General features: G+C 38.7%; 1 protein-coding gene across 1 annotated transcript; it reads right to left on the reverse strand.

Moving 5' to 3' along the window:
• Window positions 5,006-7,439, reverse strand: LOC104724128 (GDSL esterase/lipase At5g37690). Its single transcript, XM_010442577.1, has 6 exons — window positions 7,119-7,439; window positions 6,707-6,834; window positions 6,492-6,618; window positions 6,245-6,357; window positions 5,458-5,707; window positions 5,006-5,359 (listed from the first exon to the last, which is right to left on the reverse strand). Exons 1-6 carry the CDS (start codon window positions 7,357-7,359, stop codon window positions 5,121-5,123), a joined length of 1,098 nt encoding a protein of 365 aa, XP_010440879.1. The 5' UTR covers window positions 7,360-7,439; the 3' UTR covers window positions 5,006-5,120.

Consider the following 20,143-nt stretch of genomic DNA (forward strand, 5'->3'; position numbering starts at 1 on the left):
TTCGTTTCAAAATATAAGATGTTTTATCTAAAAGCACGTATAATAAAAAATATTTCTTTTTAAAATGTTGAACCGATCATAAACAAGACTGCATAAAATAAATAATACAAACATCGAATTAATCTAAAAGTTGTGTAGAAAGTTAAAAACATCTTATATTATGAAGAAAAAAAACCTCTAAAACATCTTATATTATGAAACAGAGAAAAGTATAAAATAAAGTAAATATTTCTAAGGTCTTATGATTATTATGTAAATAATTCAAATTGCAGCTAATTCAAAAACCCAAACATGAATTACCACCAGCCCACATGGGTAATGTAGATGTAGAATATACATACACTATATAAAAACTGAAGATTGGAGTAACTCAAAAGACCTTAATTTCAAAGACTAAATCATTTATATCCATATTTATTGTGCACCATGCATGTTTGAGAGAAACTTTAAGAGAATTGGTTAGAAATACCTTTTTTGTGATATCCATTTTCAAAAATGTTTTTTTTTTTTAACATTTTTATTTTTGCCCTCTTTTACAAAATTACAATATGTTAAATTAATTATAAGATTTTTTTATATGTTTGGGTTCTCTATTTTATATTTAGTGTATAGTTTTTATGGGGTAGGGTTTAGGATTTAGAATTTAATCATTTTATATATTACAGGGATATTTTTGAAAATAGACACGATGAAAATGTATTTTTGAAAAGTGATATAAAATAAGATGTATTTTTGAAACCCCAAACTTTAAAGGTTGGTAATATGATCCCTTCAAAGTACTATTATTGTTTGTTGACTGTGCCAATCTTATTTGAAGAGAAGCTAGAGATTGTTCCATAAATCTGATTAGTAATATATTATGAAACTCTCATGCTAGCTCAAAATTTAGCTTTCATCATAAATTTCTCTTTACTTTTAGTAAGAAATTCCTGCTCACATGTAAAATGGGTTCAACATCCACATAAACCGCAATTATTTTGGCTTCATCTTTTGTTTCTTCAAAACAAGTCTTGCTTATTGTATTAGTAGCATCCAAAATCATACCATATAATTATAGCCAACAAAATTCAAATCCTTTGATTACATGTATTTCACTTATTGCAAGACAATTACCATCAATATTTGTTTTATGATCATCACCGCTCCAATATTGTTGGTGCACAAAAAAAAAACTGTACTCCAATATTGTTTTTTTTTTGGGTGCAAAATACTCCAATATTGTATGAATGTTTTTTTTTTGATATTTTCCTGATATATCATCGACTTTATATATATATATATATCTTATTATATAAAGTTAAGTTTTGAAAGTTAGTCATTAACAAGATTTTGACATATGTCGAGTTATAATCTTAGATTTTAACATGTGTAAAAGTTAATATTTAATAAGAAGATTTTGATTTCAACAAAAATAAAATATTTTGTTTTTAAAAAGATAATTATCAAAAATTACAGAATTTATCAAAAATAATACAATTTTTTAAAATAATTATAAGGAGATTATATATATATTTCATAAAATTCAAATTATAATATTGTGTACTTATTTTTAATTTTAAGTTATTAATTCTACAAAAAAAATATAGAAAAAGAGATTAAGGAAAATATACAGTTAAATATTAATTCTAAAATTTTGAAAATACTCACTTCTATATAAACATAGATCGTCTCATATTTAAATAATATATTCAAAAACACTGCTTTCAGCTTTGTTTAATTGAGAATTTTTCTCTAATGGGAAGGTAAATTTTTCTTATTTTTCTAAACCAAAATTTTCTCATACTTTCTACTTTTTCAGTTGGGAATAGGTAAGATTAATATGTTGACCCAAAAAAGTATTAATACATGCATCTTCTTTTCCTAATACAGTATTTTAAAATTTATTGTAGTATTTTTGGATTGTTTTATTTAATTTATATTTTCATTTTTTAATTATTTGGAATTCATATATTACTATGTTTATAATTTTCTATTGGTTCTTTAATTATGCCAAATTATTTTTCTTCTAATTTATCAACCTTGCCTTGATTGGTTGGCCATAAACTCTTCTTTTTTTGCAAACATAATTGTTAACATTATTCATTCAATCTCAAAAGGACATAACGAGTACAATCTCATCAACCTAATGAATGAATAAAATAGGCTAATCAAACACAAGCATACAACAAACATAGATAGATAGATTGGAAAAACATAAATCGTTGTAGATAGATTCATAGGAGCTCAAAGACTCTGACACCCTGGTTTGCCAAAATATTTAAAAGAATTGATTTGACCACATACGTCACCAAAATGCACTTCTTTTTTTTCGGTCAAGGATCCTGAGAGAACTTCATGATGGGTAATCTTCCTGAAAGTGATTGTCGGAACTGTGCGAGTGAAGACAAAACACAGGAAAATATCATTTGTTGATTTGTAAGGTCGGTAAACAAGTTTTTAAAGCCTCCCAAATGTAACAAACCGGCCATCGAATATGGGTGGGTCTACGAGAGCCCACTTAGAAAGGTGGGTCCATGGACTGATAATGGACATGGGCTCACTAAGCAAGGTGGCGGTTGAGGCGTTTCAGAGACAGAGGCTACATCATGGTGTGTCAAAGACAATTTCACGAATACATTGGGAAATTTAACATTAGTTATTATCAAAAGATTTTATGACGTTAGAAAAAAGTTTTTATTTTCATTGGTTGTCGTGACAATCCATTTTGAGATAGCAAAATGACGTGGACATTTAATCTCCACACATGAAGAGGGCGCAGAGCCGAGGTTCTCTCTATGGTGGAGAAGGTTGGACACAAGATTATCTACCTAAGGGAGGAAGGTGGAGGAGGTTGGACGCAAGGTTATCGCCCCAAGGGAGGAAGGCGGAGCCAAGGTTCTCTCCATGGTGGAGGAGGTTAGACGCAAGGTTCTCTCTATAAGGGATGAGGGTGGAGCCTGAGGTTTTTTCCATGGCAGTCATATATTATTGTGATTATACATCATTGATTAGTATATTATGTAATAGTATATTTTTTATTCAAAATATATTTTGAGCCAAGAATTTTAGTAATTAAAAAACTATGCAAAAGTAAAAGTAAAATGGTTGGCTTAATGTGTTTATATCGATATTTTCCAGATAGTGATAAAGAATATATTTGTAACATATAGTATATTTAGGTGTAAAAAAATACACTTTTAATAGTAACATACATAAAAGATTTGTAAGTGGATATAAATAAGTGTATTATAAAATTTGTAATAACATACAACAAATTTTAATATATTTTTATTAAATTTAATTTAATTTATAAACCTTTAAACCCGCACATCGGGCGGGTCCTCATCTAGTATATATATATTATCTACTTTCAACTTTTTGATCCCTTATTTAATATTTCGGAAGTATATCAGGAATAACTTCTTTTTTCTTAATAGTTATAAGTTATAAATTATAGTTATTATTTGATTCACTAGTTGGTTGCAAAATAGATTATATGTGTTGGCTTCCTTAGTTATACCTAAATACACTTAAAGAGAATATCCCAAAGAATAATACAACTTAAAGAAATAAAATATTTAACAACCATATACTGTTAAATCATATATACTAGGCAATTAAAGAAAAAAAATATAATAAAATCTCGGAAATTAATCATACGCTTAAGCGTGATTTCCGATTAAGCAAACAAAATAAGATCTTACCTAACACCCTTCTAGACTTTTAGTATAAATCATTGACATCTACATTCACTGAAATACAATATATTTATACCAAAAAAAAGATGTTCAATTTATAAAATATTCAAGCTTTAGTAATATTATTCTTTTAAAAAATATATATTCAACTAAAATTTTGACTGAGTAACGAGTCAAAATTTGAATATTAAATTCAATTTCATATATTTATTTTGTTGAATTGTATAATTTTATATACTATAATAAACTTTTAAAATAATTTAATTCGAAATATTTTAAAATAGTTTAATTTTATATTTTTAAGAATATCATAAATATATGATAGATCAAAAAGTTAAAATTTCTAAACACTCTAATTTGATTTGTTATGGCGCGGGTAAATAATATGTCACTATAATATGAAAGATTTCCAAGAAGTATGATTTCTTGCTAGAGCACGAGTTGAAATTTCAAGAAATATGATTTCTCAGATTAAATTAAAGTTTTGGAATACTGTTATTCGGTAGGCTTTCTCGGTCAAGATGATTATGACAAACATAAGTTACATATTTAGTCGTAAAATTAATATGTGGTTCACTATGTGTTAAGTCATAGAATTAACCAAAAAAAATAGAAGATATAATTTTAAATATTAAACAAATCAAATTAAATTAACAAAAAAATTATTTTTTTATCACATAACTTAACTCGATCTACTAGAATATATTTTACAAAATAGATGTTATTTTCATAAATCATATTCATCATAAATAGATGTTATTTTCATAAATCATATTCAGCATAAATATATTTTACAAAATAGATGTTATTTTTTCATGGCATATTGTTTCATCCAAAAAGAACTTTTAAAACAAATAAAATAATCACATATATGATATTTTAAATAAAAATTACAAAATTACAAAAGAAATTTCAATCCGACTCATATTCTAGTTCTTATTTATTACATCTGAAATACAATAAAATACTAAAAAGTAATATGCGGTATGCCGTCTGATTTTTTATATGATCATACAACATAAAATAATTATTTTTCTTTATTCTTAAGTTGTTACAGCATAACATTTCTTAATCAAATGGTTTTATTACTGGGATGCATGTGAAAATAGACAATATATATGAATAATGGCTTGTTTCTACGAAATAATTTTTTTCACTACATTTTAGTTTTATACAAAAAACAAAAAAAAACAAGGTGTACCCACTGTGAGTGAGAATTACTCAATGTCTAAGCATTAAAATCTAACTGTTTGTATGAAAAAGTATTTTCTTTATTAATTTATAACGCAATCTTTAGGAACCCAAAACACGAACATACAAAACCACAGTTACCTCAGAATAAATAATACTTTTTGTAACAACTACTAACAAGACACACACACTTGTCCTAATTACACATGTATCGAGCAAGCAGGTCCAATTTAACTAGAAACTGGTTTAATGTTAATTATTTTTGTAAATACTATACTGGTGACCAGGTTTAGGAGCAGGGGAAGGAGAAGAGGAAGAAAGAAGAGAGGAGAAGAGATGATCGGCTAGGATTTGATTAGCCGAATCGGACGGATGAAATGCGTCCCAGAAGACAAAGTCTTTACGGTTTTTACACATCTTGGAATTGGGAAGACAAAGACCTCCAACGCTTGTGTCCACATTGCAACACGACGTGTTTGCTATTTTAAACCCTGCGTTCATTGTAAAATCACATATTTACACGTTATCGAACAAAATTATCCAAAATTATGAATCCAAGAAATGGCTAAGAGTTCTTTTTTCTTTTTACCGTAGTGAGTGGGATTGTTGATGAGATCAAGAACTGCGGGATAAGTGTCGGCAAAGACGAATTTAGCTCCAGGGAGGCGTTTGTTGAGATCTTGAAGAAGCTTCGTCGTTCTTGAGTTGAATTCCAATACCCATTCGTTGACACGCTTCAGACACATGCCTGTCTTCGACTTCACCCTTTGAGATGGGATACACCCCAATGGGCCTATCCCATGAAATATTACCTTCCTCGCTCCTAATTTGTATATTGTCTGCTCCACAAAATCTAAGTCATTTCATGGTTTGACTATAGACACAATAACCTCAAACTTAAGATTAATCAAATAAATGTCTTTGACCTTTTTAATTTTAATTAACATTTGTAGTCATTTACTAAGGAACCATAGTTATATAATACATACCTCAAAGCGACACTGTAACTAAAATTGAGATATAATATGACCAAAAAAACTTGTTACTAGGAAAATAGGGAAATCCATTAGGAAGAAAAGAACATAGAGAAATGCTTCAACCCATGCATATACAAACTTCTTTAAGCCTTTGACGTACGAGATTTAAACACCATGAACTTTTCCAAAGTAGGACAAAAAGTTTCCAACGTAGGACAAAAAGAATAGAATTTTGCCTTAATAACAACAATAATAATAAGAAAAAGGGCAGTATAGGACAACCAATTTGTTCACTCGAATATCTCTGTTTTGAAATTTTTGATTAAAAAACAAAAACGAAAGAAAAATAGAGCAAATATATCCCAAAATGAAAATGGAAGTAGAAGTTGTTGGGAATACCGTAAGCTGGTTGTGTAGGGTTGAACTCAAGAGTTCGACAAACTCATCATGTGTATATTGTTGCCCATCTGCCATAAATGGCTGCAAGAAATTGTTTACATAATCGTTGCTTCCTATTCAAAATGAAAAAGAAGCAAGTTCTAGTAATTGTGATTGTAATTATATAATCACATGCTTTCTACAAAATGAATAAAAAGGGAAGAAGAAGCTATAGATGAAACCAAGTGGTTTAAAGTTAAAGTTATACCCAAACCAATGAAGTACATGGCATCATTGACATGCTTGCTTGCAGCTCGATCTCCGATTTTCGCCCTAATAACTTCTTTAGTTTTCTTGAAACAATTTATTTGATCATCGAACGTCAGCCTTTGAATCTGCTCGATGAATATAGAATAATACAATATTAAAATACTTTAAAAAATTAAATTCTTAAAACAATGCATAGAAAAGGAGGAGTAATACGAAGTAAATGCCAGTTTCATTGAGAATTCCAGCTCCTCCAGATGCGTAATTGATACCACTGAGATATGCGTCATCGTTTTGTGATAATGATAGATATGGTGGTGGCGATGGAATCCCAAGCTTTGTAGCTATAACAAACATAGAAATATGTTTTTGGAGATGTTAACATATAGATTAGAAATGGTTTGTGGAGTTTTAGCGTATTTCTATAAAGTAGGAATATCGAAAACCAAAACTATAAATAATGCGTAACAGTGGGTATAAAAACCGAACAATCATTTAAATTCGAAAAAACAAAACCAAAATCAAAACTTATTTTAACTTTAAGTTATATGTATAAACAAAAATATAGATCATGGCCACATATATTTAGAAGCATAGGTAAAAAGAGAAAGAGAGAGATATAATGTACATATGATATCGCCGATAGTCCGACCGTTGGTAAATCTTCCGGTAGCTTTACCACCAGAGAAATCAATCCCATAATATGGAAAGTCTGCTCTCGCTAGGGAATATTGCAAATAATTGTTGTTACCAACTTCGGTTAGAGAGTCGCCGAATATATAAGTTACAAGCGACGACGACGTTGAGGCTGGTTGTGCGGCTGCGTAGGCAGAGATGACAGCCGCTAGAGCCAGCCTTAGGATCATCATTGTGTTTTGTGTTAACTTCAATCTTTCTTGAGTTACTTAATCTCTCTAATTTGGACAAAACGTATGTAAGCGAATGTTTCAAATATATAGTGATGATGGATTCATTTTAAATATATATTATACTATTGGTTATAATTATGCCCATTACAACAAGTTTGTACGTATTAGTTAGGTGATTATTTTCTTAACTATAAACTTTCTAGATGTTTACATTCATTCACGTTTTGATTGTTTTGGAAAATTTAATTTTCTAGAGAAACATCATGGTTGGGAAAATATGGATGGTGATACATCTACTTTAGGTTAGACTCCCAACGTTTTGTAAAAATTGTTTTGAACATTTACGTAAACATTTCAACTGTGTATTCAAACTTCGGTTTTGTTCAATACAATTCTATAGGGGGCAATCTATATTATCATTTGATTAGGTCTTGTTTGTTATGGTTATATTTATTTGTTTATTTATTTGTTTTCAATTAAATAGAAATTGAATCATTAAAGACCATTTGTGATTTTGATGCAAATCTGTTTTTTTTTTTCTTTTAGTATGGGTTAGATATACATAGGAGGTGTATTGAACAAAATAATTTAATAGAATCTTATTGAATAGAATAAAAGACATAAGGAAAAAAAAGTGGTTCAAAAAAAAATTAAAGACGTAAATTACAGATGTTCAAGAAATGTAAAAGATTTTAAATCGTTCTTTATAATTCCAACAATTATATTTTGTAACATTTTATTAGAAGAACATAGAATAGGATAGAAAAAAATGACATCAAATCTTCTTCAATTCTCAATTTTGTTCCCACTACTGACGAATATGATTAACTTTTTCTTTTCTAAGAAAAGTAAAACAATCCGAACTGTTCTTTTTATAATAATAATATAATTAAATATTTTATAATCAGTTCGAGATAACAACATAAACCGATAATTACCAAACCAACAATATGAACAGTGCAACATAAAACATAATCAACAACCTAACGTATATCTATCTAAGCTTCCAACAACACAACATTAAAAATCAACATCACAAAACCAAAACCGTAGATCATACTCTTCCTCATCGCCATGATTCTACGCTACACATTACCTGCACTATAAACACAATGAAATGCATGAGTATTACCAAAAATATCCAGTGAGACAATCCTTCCATCTACGAGCTATACAAACAAGCAATTCAAGAATATAACCGAAAATAAAACATAAGAAACCAGCAATTAAACAGAACACCCAATAACACATTCACCACACCTATACATCATCACACAAAACAAGTCATATGATCCAATCGCACAGATAATCTCATGGTCACGCACTCACTTTATCAAGATGATTCAAACAACAAAAAACAACCAGGAGAGACTCTCCTTGCATCTGAAACAGCCCAAAAACATCCTACAACAAGTCACACAACCAAAACGACCTTGAAACAAAACTGACATAAAGAACAGAAACCTTCAGTCAGTCTTAAACCAAACCGTTAACTATCCAATCCCTACGGTGAAAAGCTACCCCTAGACGTCACGGAGCTTCGCCAAAATCTCATGCCGACCAGATAATAGACGAGACCACGATCGAACTTACAATCTCAGCTGGTCTCAATTCACGTCTAAGACAAAACACCTGACAAAACTACAGATATCTCCTCAATTATCAGCTCAAATCCAAATCTGTAAAAAGTAGAATCTAGATACAAGGCTTATGTATTACTCCACCAAATTTCATTACATTTGGGTACTATTGCTATACCGAAACTTCTTTCCCCAAACCCTAACAATTCTATCTTCCTTGCCTAACACACCAAAGTCACACTTTCTCCCCTTCTTCGTCTCCTTCACACCCCACGACAAAGTCAACTCTATCTCCCTCTTTCTCTCTGAGCAGCAACGACAAAGAGCTACACAAAAAAAAAGATAAGAGGCATCATGTCTTAAGAGAATTAGGATTTTGAGGTTTAGTTTAATCAAACCAAAAATTAGCTAAATCAATAACTAACTAAACCATTTTTTGTATTAATCAATTAATCGATCAAGTTAATAAATGTAACACCCGCGAACCAAAATCCCGGTTTAGGGATTGCATCGGTCGATGCAGTAGGTGCATCAGTCGATGCAAGGTCGTTTTTCTGCGGTTTGACTTAAATTAAACGCCGCGTTTTGGGTTAGGAAAAACCCTTAACTCGAGTTTTGTCTCATTAGTCGTGTTTAGCCGTTTTTGAGACAAAAGAAATGGGAGAAAACGTTCCTTAAGTGTTCTTGGTGATTTCTGGAGATTGGAAGCTGTTCATGTAGAGATCTGTAGCTGGGATCATTGTAGGAGCTTCCTGGAGGTATTTTCTTGTTTTGTTTAAGGTTCAGATTCGTCTTGGCAAAGGTAAGTGCAGGACCATGGCTTATCTAAGCTAGAGCTTCTCTGATCTTCTTGTTTATGTGTTGATAGGCTTGTTAGATGGTTATTTGGGACGTTAGGAAGCTTTCTTGTGGTTTGGGATCGAGTTTTGTGGTTGCAGGAAAAAGATCCGGTGAGAAGTTTCGGGGAACACGACGCTCGGCATGTTGCATCGGTCGATGCACTCTGTGCGTCGGTCGATGCAAGTGCGAGGATGGCGCGTAAAACCTTAGGGTTTTCGTGTTATGTCGAGCATGCGTTGGTCGATGCAGTGCGAGTGTCGGTCGATGCATGTGTAACTTGCATCGGTCGATGCATCCCTTGTGTCGGTCGATGCATCCCCATGTGGTATCGGTCGATGCATGTTGGTGTCGGTCGATGCATGTTGGTGTCGGTCAATGCAGAGTCCTGGTTTGTTATTTGTTGTTTGTTGAGTGTTGGTTGATGGTTAGAGATGTCTCTATTGCTTGTGTGTATAGCCCAGTAGATGGGAGGATTGCCTTACTGAGTGTTTATTAAATACTCATGCATTGCAATTTGTGTTTGTGGTGCAGGTAAAGGCAAAGTGTGATCGTGAAATCAAGGCAATGAAGAGGAGGATGTTCTAAGGACTGGATTGGTTGTTTTCTGGCATTGCTAGGTTGCTAGAGTTGGGTCATTAGAAACATTGCTAGGTTGCCGGTTTTATGTTTCCTGATGTTTGATATTTGGTTATTGTTTATGATAATATATTGGTTTATTATTGGTTATTTCCGCTGTTGATTGTGATTGTGGTTAGGTGGCTAGTGGGTATGAGACCACTAGTTGTAGCTTATTTATTATTATTATTATTTATTATTAATTTAAAAAAAAAAAAAAATAGGTCGGGTCGTTTCAGTTTGGTATCAGAGCCCTTACGGTTCTAGGTTTGGGTTCACTAGGCTTTGTGTTGTAGATGTTTGGGATTGCATCTCTTGATTAATTATGTGAGTTAGTTAATTGTGTGTGGCATGGAGTCCTAGAACATCCTCTTCGAGCCTTCAATGAGATTCCACGGTGAGCTTATGTTTTTGTGGCTTTGTGTTATGTTAAGATTGCTTGTTAGCCTCTGTTTTTGGAGGTGCAGTGGTTAAAGGTGTTTGAGTTGTTGGTCATGGACGTGGGCGTTGTCGTGGTCGTGGTCGGACGGGTTTCCGAAGCCAGCGAGTGTGTGTTCCAGAGTTCCACGAAGAGGTACGCCGTAGGATCGCAAGCGTATCAGGAGTGACCAGAGCGGGTTATCCGCTGAGCGTGCCAGGGGTGCTGGGAACCCAAGTGTGGGGTTGCAGAAGGTGGAGCCCAGGGTCGAGATAATCGCTTGGCGGATCTGTTGGCGTGCTGTGGGAGCGGTTACCGAGAGGGGTACTAGTGCAGGCTCCAGTGTACTGTATGTGGCGGGATGCAGCCGAGGGCTGCGGATGTTGAGGACTATCCATCTTTTGTTAGGAGGATGGAGCAGCTGTAGATGATCGGTACGAGATTCTTCTCGAGAGGTATCGAGCCTAGAGGGGCAGATAGGTGGTCATATGGAGTTAGGTTGGATACTTCTTTGTTTAGTGGGTAATCTAGGTTGATATGAGAAGTTGAGTGGGCAAGTGTAACATTGCAATGTTATACTCGGACCACAGGAGGTACTTTTGGTCGGGAGATGTTTATAGTCGTTAAGGATTGTTGCTTCTGAGGGGACGGTGATTCTCTAGAATACCGATAGCTCAAGGGGCTGGGGGCTCCGAGAGTGGCAGAGGGGATGATGTTCCCCTGAGGGGATGAGTAGTTCCCCTCATACTGAGATCTTGAGGATTGTGGTCCAAGAGTGAGACGGTATAACTCAAAGACGCTGGTCTGAGAGTGAGATCGGTATGGCTCAAAGGTTGCGACCTAAGGGTGGAGGAGTTGGGAGCAAGCAATGCCTAGGACGTGAGTATAAACATAACGATTGAATGTAGACCTCGAGGGATTGACGGTGGTTTAATCTCGGATTTTGGATGTGATGACTAGTGGGTCAGGGTTTAGTGACCAGAGTGGTCATGAATGTGTGGCTGTTGCGCAAGGATTGTGCGGCCGGTGGTGCTAGAGTCCCGGGAAGGGGAGTTGCAGCAGGTATGAACCGGGAAAGGCATGTTTGCCAGGTACATACGTTCACGAGAAGCCTTCATTGCAGGATAATCTAATCGTTACGACGATGTTGGATTAAGTTCATTGGAGATGGACAGGATTGCTAGATTCAAGGTTTTAGTAAGCTTGTTAAGGGAAACAAGGCAAGTGGTTTGAGTTGGCGGCTTGCAAAGCATTCGATGCGGTGAATCTGAATATGCAAACGTATGGTACTTGTTTGTTTTATTACGCTCGTATTGATGATTTGCTGTGGAGAATTGCTAAACGGGAAGCTAATTTTGTAATAAGCTATCTTGTGGTAGTTTCCTTAAGAGACAAGTTACTAGAGGTTCTTGGATGGACAAGAGGTGTTGATATCCGGGTGGTGGTGAATTGATGTCAGCATACTTGATTATTAGTCTAGTAGAGCTGAAGAAGAAAATAGGGGATTCTTACATCTTATCACTTCATCGTGGGGAGCGTCGGTGTGGTTCGTCAAGTAGATGGACGAGATATGGGTTTAAGAGTTCGTAGCGATGCTGTTTGGGTTGACAAATGCGCCAGCAGCGTTTATGAGGTTGATAAACATCGTGTTTCAGGAGTTCCAGGACGTGTCTTTCATCATCTTCATCGAAAATGGGTCAGATTCTATAGGATCAAACCTATAGGACTTAAGAATGATGGAAGGGAATAAAATCAAAAAAGAAATCAAATAGCAACATCCTGGTTTATTCTAAGAGTCCTGAGGAACATGCAGTGCATTTGAGGGCAGTTCTGGAGAAGTTGCGGAAGCAGAAGTTGTTTGACAAGTTGCGCAAGTGCAGTTTCTGGCAGCGTGAGATGGGTTTTCTGGGTCACATAGTTTCTGCAGATGGGATTTCTGTAGATACGAAGAATATTCAGGCTATCCGGGATTGGCCTAGACCGCATAATGCCACAGAGATCAGGAGTTTCCTTGATTTGGCAGGCTATTACAGGAGGTTTGTGCAGGGCTTTGCTAACAAAACACGTCCTATGACTAAGTTGACAGGGAAGGATGTTCCTTTCGTTTGGTCACAGGAGTGCGAGGAGGGATTTCCAAGCCTGAAGGAGATGTTGACTACCACTCCAGTTTGGCTTTGCCTGAGCAGGAAGAACCCTACGTGGTTTATACAAATGCATCCAGAGTTGGTTTGGGGTGTGTGTTGATACAGCATGGGAAGGTGATTGCCTATGCTTCGCGGCAGTTGCGGAAGCATGAGGGCAACTATCCTACTCATGACTTGGGGATGGGTGCTGTAGTTTTTACCCTGAAGATTTGGAGATCTTATCCAAAGGTACATGTGTTTACAGATCATAAGAGCCTAAAGTATATATTCACTCAGCCCGACCTGAATTTGAGGCAGAGGCGGTGGATGAAGCTTGTGGCAGACTATGATTTGGAGATAGCCTATCATCCTGGTAAGGCTAACTTGGTTGCAGATGCTCTGAGTCGGAAGAGGGTAGCTTCGGCTCAAGAGCATGAGATGGAGTCTCTTGTAGGAGAGATCGGTGCGTTGAGTTTGTGTGCTGTGTCTCAGGAACCGTTGGGTTTGGAAGCGCTTGATAGAACAGATCTTCTGCGCAGGATGCGGTTGGCTTAGGAGAAGGACTTGAGGCTGGTGAATGCCTCAAAGGATGTGGATTCTGAGTATCATGTCTCAGATAATGGTACTATCTTGGTGCACGGTCGGGTTTGTGGGCCCAAGGATGAGGAGTTGAGGCAGGAGATCTTGAGAGAGGCTCATGGGAGCAAGTTTTCTATTCATCCAGGAGCGAGTAAGATGTACCTTGATCTCGAGAGGTACTATCATTGAGTCGGGATGAAGAAGGATGTGGCTAGTTGGGTCGCGAGGTGCGACGTGTGTCAGCTAGTGAAGGCTGAGCATCAGGTTCCAGGAGGGTTACTGAAGAGTCTTCCCATTCCAGAGTGAAAGTGGGATATGATTACTATGGACTTCGTGGTAGGTTTGCCAGTGTCCAGGACGTTTAATGCTATTTGGGTCATTGTGGACAGGTTGACTAAGTCAGCACATTTTCTGGCCATTAAGAAGACTGATGGAGCAGCGGTCTTGGCTAAGAAGTATGTGAAGGAGGTAGTCAGGTTGCATGGGGTGCCAGCGAGCATTGTGTCTGATAGGGATTCCAAGTTCACTTCGGTGTTCTGGAGAGCGTTTTAGGCAGAGATGAGCACTAAGGTGTATATGAGTACAGCTTATCATCCCCTGACAGATGGACAGTCAGAGAGGACGATCCAGACGCTGGAGGATTTGCTGAGAATGTGTGTGTTGGATTGAANATCTTGAGAGAGGCTCATGGGAGCAAGTTTTCTATTCATCCAGGAGCGAGTAAGATGTACCTTGATCTCGAGAGGTACTATCATTGAGTCGGGATGAAGAAGGATGTGGCTAGTTGGGTCGCGAGGTGCGACGTGTGTCAGCTAGTGAAGGCTGAGCATCAGGTTCCAGGAGGGTTACTGAAGAGTCTTCCCATTCCAGAGTGAAAGTGGGATATGATTACTATGGACTTCGTGGTAGGTTTGCCAGTGTCCAGGACGTTTAATGCTATTTGGGTCATTGTGGACAGGTTGACTAAGTCAGCACATTTTCTGGCCATTAAGAAGACTGATGGAGCAGCGGTCTTGGCTAAGAAGTATGTGAAGGAGGTAGTCAGGTTGCATGGGGTGCCAGCGAGCATTGTGTCTGATAGGGATTCCAAGTTCACTTCGGTGTTCTGGAGAGCGTTTTAGGCAGAGATGAGCACTAAGGTGTATATGAGTACAGCTTATCATCCCCTGACAGATGGACAGTCAGAGAGGACGATCCAGACGCTGGAGGATTTGCTGAGAATGTGTGTGTTGGATTGAAGAGGCCATTGGGCAGATCACTTGAGCTTGGTAGAGTTTGCTTACAACAACAATTATCAGGCAAGTATTAAGATGGCTCCTTATGAGGCTTTGTATGGGAGGTCGTGTCGTACACCGTTATGCTGGACTCAGGTGGGGGAGAGGAGCATTTACGGGGCAGATTTTGTTCATGAGACTTCAGAGAAGATTCAGATTCTCAAGCTGAACATGAAGGAGGCTCAGGATCGGCAGAGGAGTTATGCGTACAGGTCAAGATGGCCATGTTATGGGGTCCGAACAGGTCATTGACTGAGACGAAGTTGAGTCCGAGGTATATGGGTCCGTTCAGAGTGATTGAGCGTGTTGGACCAGTGGCTTATAGACTGAAGTTACCTGAGGTTATGCGTGCATTCCATAAGGTTTTCCATGTTTCTATGTTGAGGAAGTGTCTCCGTGAGGATGATCAGTTGTTAGCTAAGATTTCTGAGGATCTTCAGCCTAACATGACTTTGGAGGTGAGACCAGTGAGGGTTCTGGAGAGGAGGATTAAGGATCTTCGGAAGAAGAAGATTCCTTTGATGAAAGTCCTTTGGGACTGTAATGGTGTTGAGGAGCAGACTTGGGAGCCTGAGGCGAGGATGAAGGCAAGGTTTAAGAAGTGGTATGAGAATCAAGCCGCGACTTGAGCTTGTCTAGCCTGGTCCCATCTATAATCCGTGGCTGGAGTGCNTGGGGTGCCAGCGAGCATTGTGTCTGATAGGGATTCCAAGTTCACTTCGGTGTTCTGGAGAGCGTTTTAGGCAGAGATGAGCACTAAGGTGTATATGAGTACAGCTTATCATCCCCTGACAGATGGACAGTCAGAGAGGACGATCCAGACGCTGGAGGATTTGCTGAGAATGTGTGTGTTGGATTGAAGAGGTCATTGGGCAGATCACTTGAGCTTGGTAGAGTTTGCTTACAACAACAATTATCAGGCAAGTATTAAGATGGCTCCTTATGAGGCTTTGTATGGGAGGTCGTGTCGTACACCGTTATGCTGGACTCAGGTGGGGGAGAGGAGCATTTACGGGGCAGATTTTGTTCATGAGACTTCAGAGAAGATTCAGATTCTCAAGCTGAACATGAAGGAGGCTCAGGATCGGCAGAGGAGTTATGCGTACAGGTCAAGATGGCCATGTTATGGGGTCCGAACAGGTCATTGACTGAGACGAAGTTGAGTCCGAGGTATATGGGTCCGTTCAGAGTGATTGAGCGTGTTGGACCAGTGGCTTATAGACTGAAGTTACCTGAGGTTATGCGTGCATTCCATAAGGTTTTCCATGTTTCTATGTTGAGGAAGTGTCTCCGTGAGGATGATCAGTTGTTAGCTAAGATTTCTGAGGATCTTCAGCCTAACATGACTTTGGAGGTGAGACCAGTGAGGGTTCTGGAGAGGAGGATTAAGGATCTTCGGAAGAAGAAGATTCCTTTGATGAAAGTCCTTTGGGACTGTAATGGTGTTGAGGAGCAGACTTGGGAGCCTGAGGCGAGGATGAAGGCAAGGTTTAAGAAGTGGTATGAGAATCAAGCCGCGACTTGAGCTTGTCTAGCCTGGTCCCATCTATAATCCGTGGCTGGAGTGCGAATGGAGTATTCCAGCCCATCTCTCTTGTTTACTTGGTCGCTTGGGGTGGTTGGTTGTGCGACTAAGTAACAAGATGAGGTGGTGCTCGGGGTACAAAGTTTCCTTGAGGCGGGGTTTTTGGAGGAAAGTTTCCTGAACTTGGAGTTTCCAAAAGTGGAAAGTGTTAAAAATGGAAAGTTTTATGTGAGTTAAAATTTGTCCATTTTAGTGGAGAGAGCCTTGGAGGGGCTTGTGAGGCCTCAGTGGCGGACTTTTTCGTTATTGTGTGGCCTTAGTGGCGGTCTTTTGAGACATTGTGTGACCTTTGTGGCGGACTGTTTAGCCAGATGTGTGGCCTTTGTGGCGGGCTGTTTAGTCATATGTGTGGCCTTTATGGCGGGCTGTTTAGCCAGAGTGCCTGTTTAGGCGGTCCTTCGGAACAGATGGTCTTTGTGACTGTCCTGTTTAGGACATTTGTTTGGCCTTGGTGGCGGTCCTGTTTTGGACATTTGTTTGGCCTTGGTGGCGGTCATGTTAGGACATTTGTTTGGCCTTGGTGGCGGTCTTGTTTAGGACATTTGTTTTGCCTTTGTGGTGGCCCTTGTGGCAGTGAGATGATTCATGTGTGGTCATGAGGTATCCCAGTGAGGGGATATGTGGTTGGTGGGACATTGAGATGTCTTACGGGAGCCACGAGAAGGAAACCTGGATAGGAATAGGACTCAGACGTGTTCAGAATTGTTTGCTCGCGACTCTTGGGGAACTTCGGTTCTCCTAGTACTTCCATATTCTGAGACTTTGTGGCTTGGGAGTATGGTTGGTATATCGACTTCGGATGACGATCCGGGGGCGCGCTGTAGGGTGGCAACCCGAGAGACGAGTGTTCGATTTTTCCTTATGNTGTTTAGGACATTTGTTTGGCCTTGGTGGCGGTCCTGTTTTGGACATTTGTTTGGCCTTGGTGGCGGTCATGTTAGGACATTTGTTTGGCCTTGGTGGCGGTCTTGTTTAGGACATTTGTTTTGCCTTTGTGGTGGCCCTTGTGGCAGTGAGATGATTCATGTGTGGTCATGAGGTATCCCAGTGAGGGGATATGTGGTTGGTGGGACATTGAGATGTCTTACGGGAGCCACGAGAAGGAAACCTGGATAGGAATAGGACTCAGACGTGTTCAGAATTGTTTGCTCGCGACTCTTGGGGAACTTCGGTTCTCCTAGTACTTCCATATTCTGAGACTTTGTGGCTTGGGAGTATGGTTGGTATATCGACTTCGGATGACGATCCGGGGGCGCGCTGTAGGGTGGCAACCCGAGAGACGAGTGTTCGATTTTTCCTTATGTATTATGGCATGCAGGCTTAGGCCCGATGAGGAGCCAACATTATGGCATGCAGACTTAGGTCTGATGAGGAACCAATAAAAACTCAAGGTTTAGGCCTATGAGTAAAGGAAAGTCCAAAAGTCGAGAGCAAATAATGCCTGGAGCGTGAGTCTATCGCCTAGAGGTGACCTTTCGTAGTTTGGTCGGAGGAGTGCAGGCCGTGGAGACGGTCGCACGAGAGTCTTTGGTCGATGGTTGTTCGAGATTTGAGGACGAATCTATATTGGTGGGGGAGAATTGTAACACCCGCGAACCGAAATTCCGGGTTAGGGATTGCATTGGTCGATGCAGTAGGTGCATCGGTCGATGCAAGGTCGTTTTTCTGCGGTTTGACTTAAGTTAAACGCCCCGTTTTGGGTTAGGAAAAACCCTTAACTCGATTTTTGTCTCATTAGTCGTGTTTAGCCGTTTTTGAGACAAAAGAAAAGGGAGAAAACGTTCCTTAAGTGTTCTTGAGTGTTCTTGATAATTTCTGGAGATTGGAAGTTGTTCCTGTAGAGATCTGTAGCTGGGATCGTTGTAGGAGCTTCCTGGAGGTGTTTTCTTGTTGGTTTAAGGTTCAGATTTGTCTTGANTAGGACATTTGTTTGGCCTTGGTGGCGGTCTTGTTTAGGACATTTGTTTTGCCTTTGTGGTGGCCCTTGTGGCAGTGAGATGATTCATGTGTGGTCATGAGGTATCCCAGTGAGGGGATATGTGGTTGGTGGGACATTGAGATGTCTTACGGGAGCCACGAGAAGGAAACCTGGATAGGAATAGGACTCAGACGTGTTCAGAATTGTTTGCTCGCGACTCTTGGGGAACTTCGGTTCTCCTAGTACTTCCATATTCTGAGACTTTGTGGCTTGGGAGTATGGTTGGTATATCGACTTCGGATGACGATCCGGGGGCGCGCTGTAGGGTGGCAACCCGAGAGACGAGTGTTCGATTTTTCCTTATGTATTATGGCATGCAGGCTTAGGCCCGATGAGGAGCCAACATTATGGCATGCAGACTTAGGTCTGATGAGGAACCAATAAAAACTCAAGGTTTAGGCCTATGAGTAAAGGAAAGTCCAAAAGTCGAGAGCAAATAATGCCTGGAGCGTGAGTCTATCGCCTAGAGGTGACCTTTCGTAGTTTGGTCGGAGGAGTGCAGGCCGTGGAGACGGTCGCACGAGAGTCTTTGGTCGATGGTTGTTCGAGATTTGAGGACGAATCTATATTGGTGGGGGAGAATTGTAACACCCGCGAACCGAAATTCCGGGTTAGGGATTGCATTGGTCGATGCAGTAGGTGCATCGGTCGATGCAAGGTCGTTTTTCTGCGGTTTGACTTAAGTTAAACGCCCCGTTTTGGGTTAGGAAAAACCCTTAACTCGATTTTTGTCTCATTAGTCGTGTTTAGCCGTTTTTGAGACAAAAGAAAAGGGAGAAAACGTTCCTTAAGTGTTCTTGAGTGTTCTTGATAATTTCTGGAGATTGGAAGTTGTTCCTGTAGAGATCTGTAGCTGGGATCGTTGTAGGAGCTTCCTGGAGGTGTTTTCTTGTTGGTTTAAGGTTCAGATTTGTCTTGACAAAGGTAAGTGCAGGACCATGGCTTATCTAAGCTAGAGCTTCTCTGATCTTCTTGTTTATGTGTTGTTAGGCTTGTTAGATGGTTATTTGGGACGTTAGAAAGCTTTCTTGTGGCTTGGGATCGAGTTTTGTGGTTGCAGGAACAAAGATCCAGCGAGAAGCTTTGGGGAACACGATGCTTGGCATGTTGCATCGGTCGATGCACTCTGTGCGTCGGTCGATGTAAGTGCGAGGAAGGCGCGTAAAACCTTAGGGTTTTTGTGTTATGTCGAGCATGCATCGGTCGATGCAGTGCGAGTGTCGGTCGATGCATGTTGGTGTCGGTCGATGCAAAGTCCTGGTTTGTTATTTGTTGTTTGTTGAGTGTTGGTTGATGGTTATAGATATCTCTATTGCTTGTGTGTATAGCCCAGTAGATGGGAGGATTGCCTTACTGAGTGTTTATTAAATACTCATGCATTGCAATTTGTGTTTGTGGTGCAGGTAAAGGCAAAGTGTGATCGTGGAATCAAGGCAATGAAGAGGAGGATGTTCTAGGGACTCGATTGGTTGTTGTCTGGCATTGCTAGGTTGCTAGAGTTGGGTCATTAGAAACATTTCTAGGTTGCCGGTTTTATGTTTCCTGATGTTTGATATTTGGTTATTGTTTATGATATAATATTGGTTTATTATTGGTTATTTCCGCTGTTGATTGTGATTGTGGTTAGGTGGCTAGTGGGTATGGAACCACTAGTTGTAGCTTATTTATTATTTATTTAAAAAAAAACGGGTCGGGTCCACTTTAATTCCCGATATAAATCCAATATTTCATATTTCTCTGGATACGGGCGTTATAATTCTTTCCCTCTAACAATAGATTCGTCTTCGAATCT

This window comes from Camelina sativa, chromosome 11 (genome assembly GCF_000633955.1).
Source record: "Camelina sativa cultivar DH55 chromosome 11, Cs, whole genome shotgun sequence".
NCBI lineage: Eukaryota > Viridiplantae > Streptophyta > Magnoliopsida > Brassicales > Brassicaceae > Camelina > Camelina sativa.

Coding starts and splice junctions, on each gene's coding strand:
- LOC104724128 (XM_010442577.1), bottom strand. CDS start 7,359: ATGATGATCCTAAGGCTGGCTCTAGCGGCTGTCATCTCTGCCTACGCA. Junction 6,619..6,706: donor ATGAAACTGGCATTTACTTC/GTATTACTCCTC, acceptor TTCATCGAGCAG/ATTCAAAGGCTGACGTTCGA. Junction 5,708..6,244: donor CCCTACACAACCAGCTTACG/GTATTCCCAACA, acceptor TTTGTGGAGCAG/ACAATATACAAATTAGGAGC.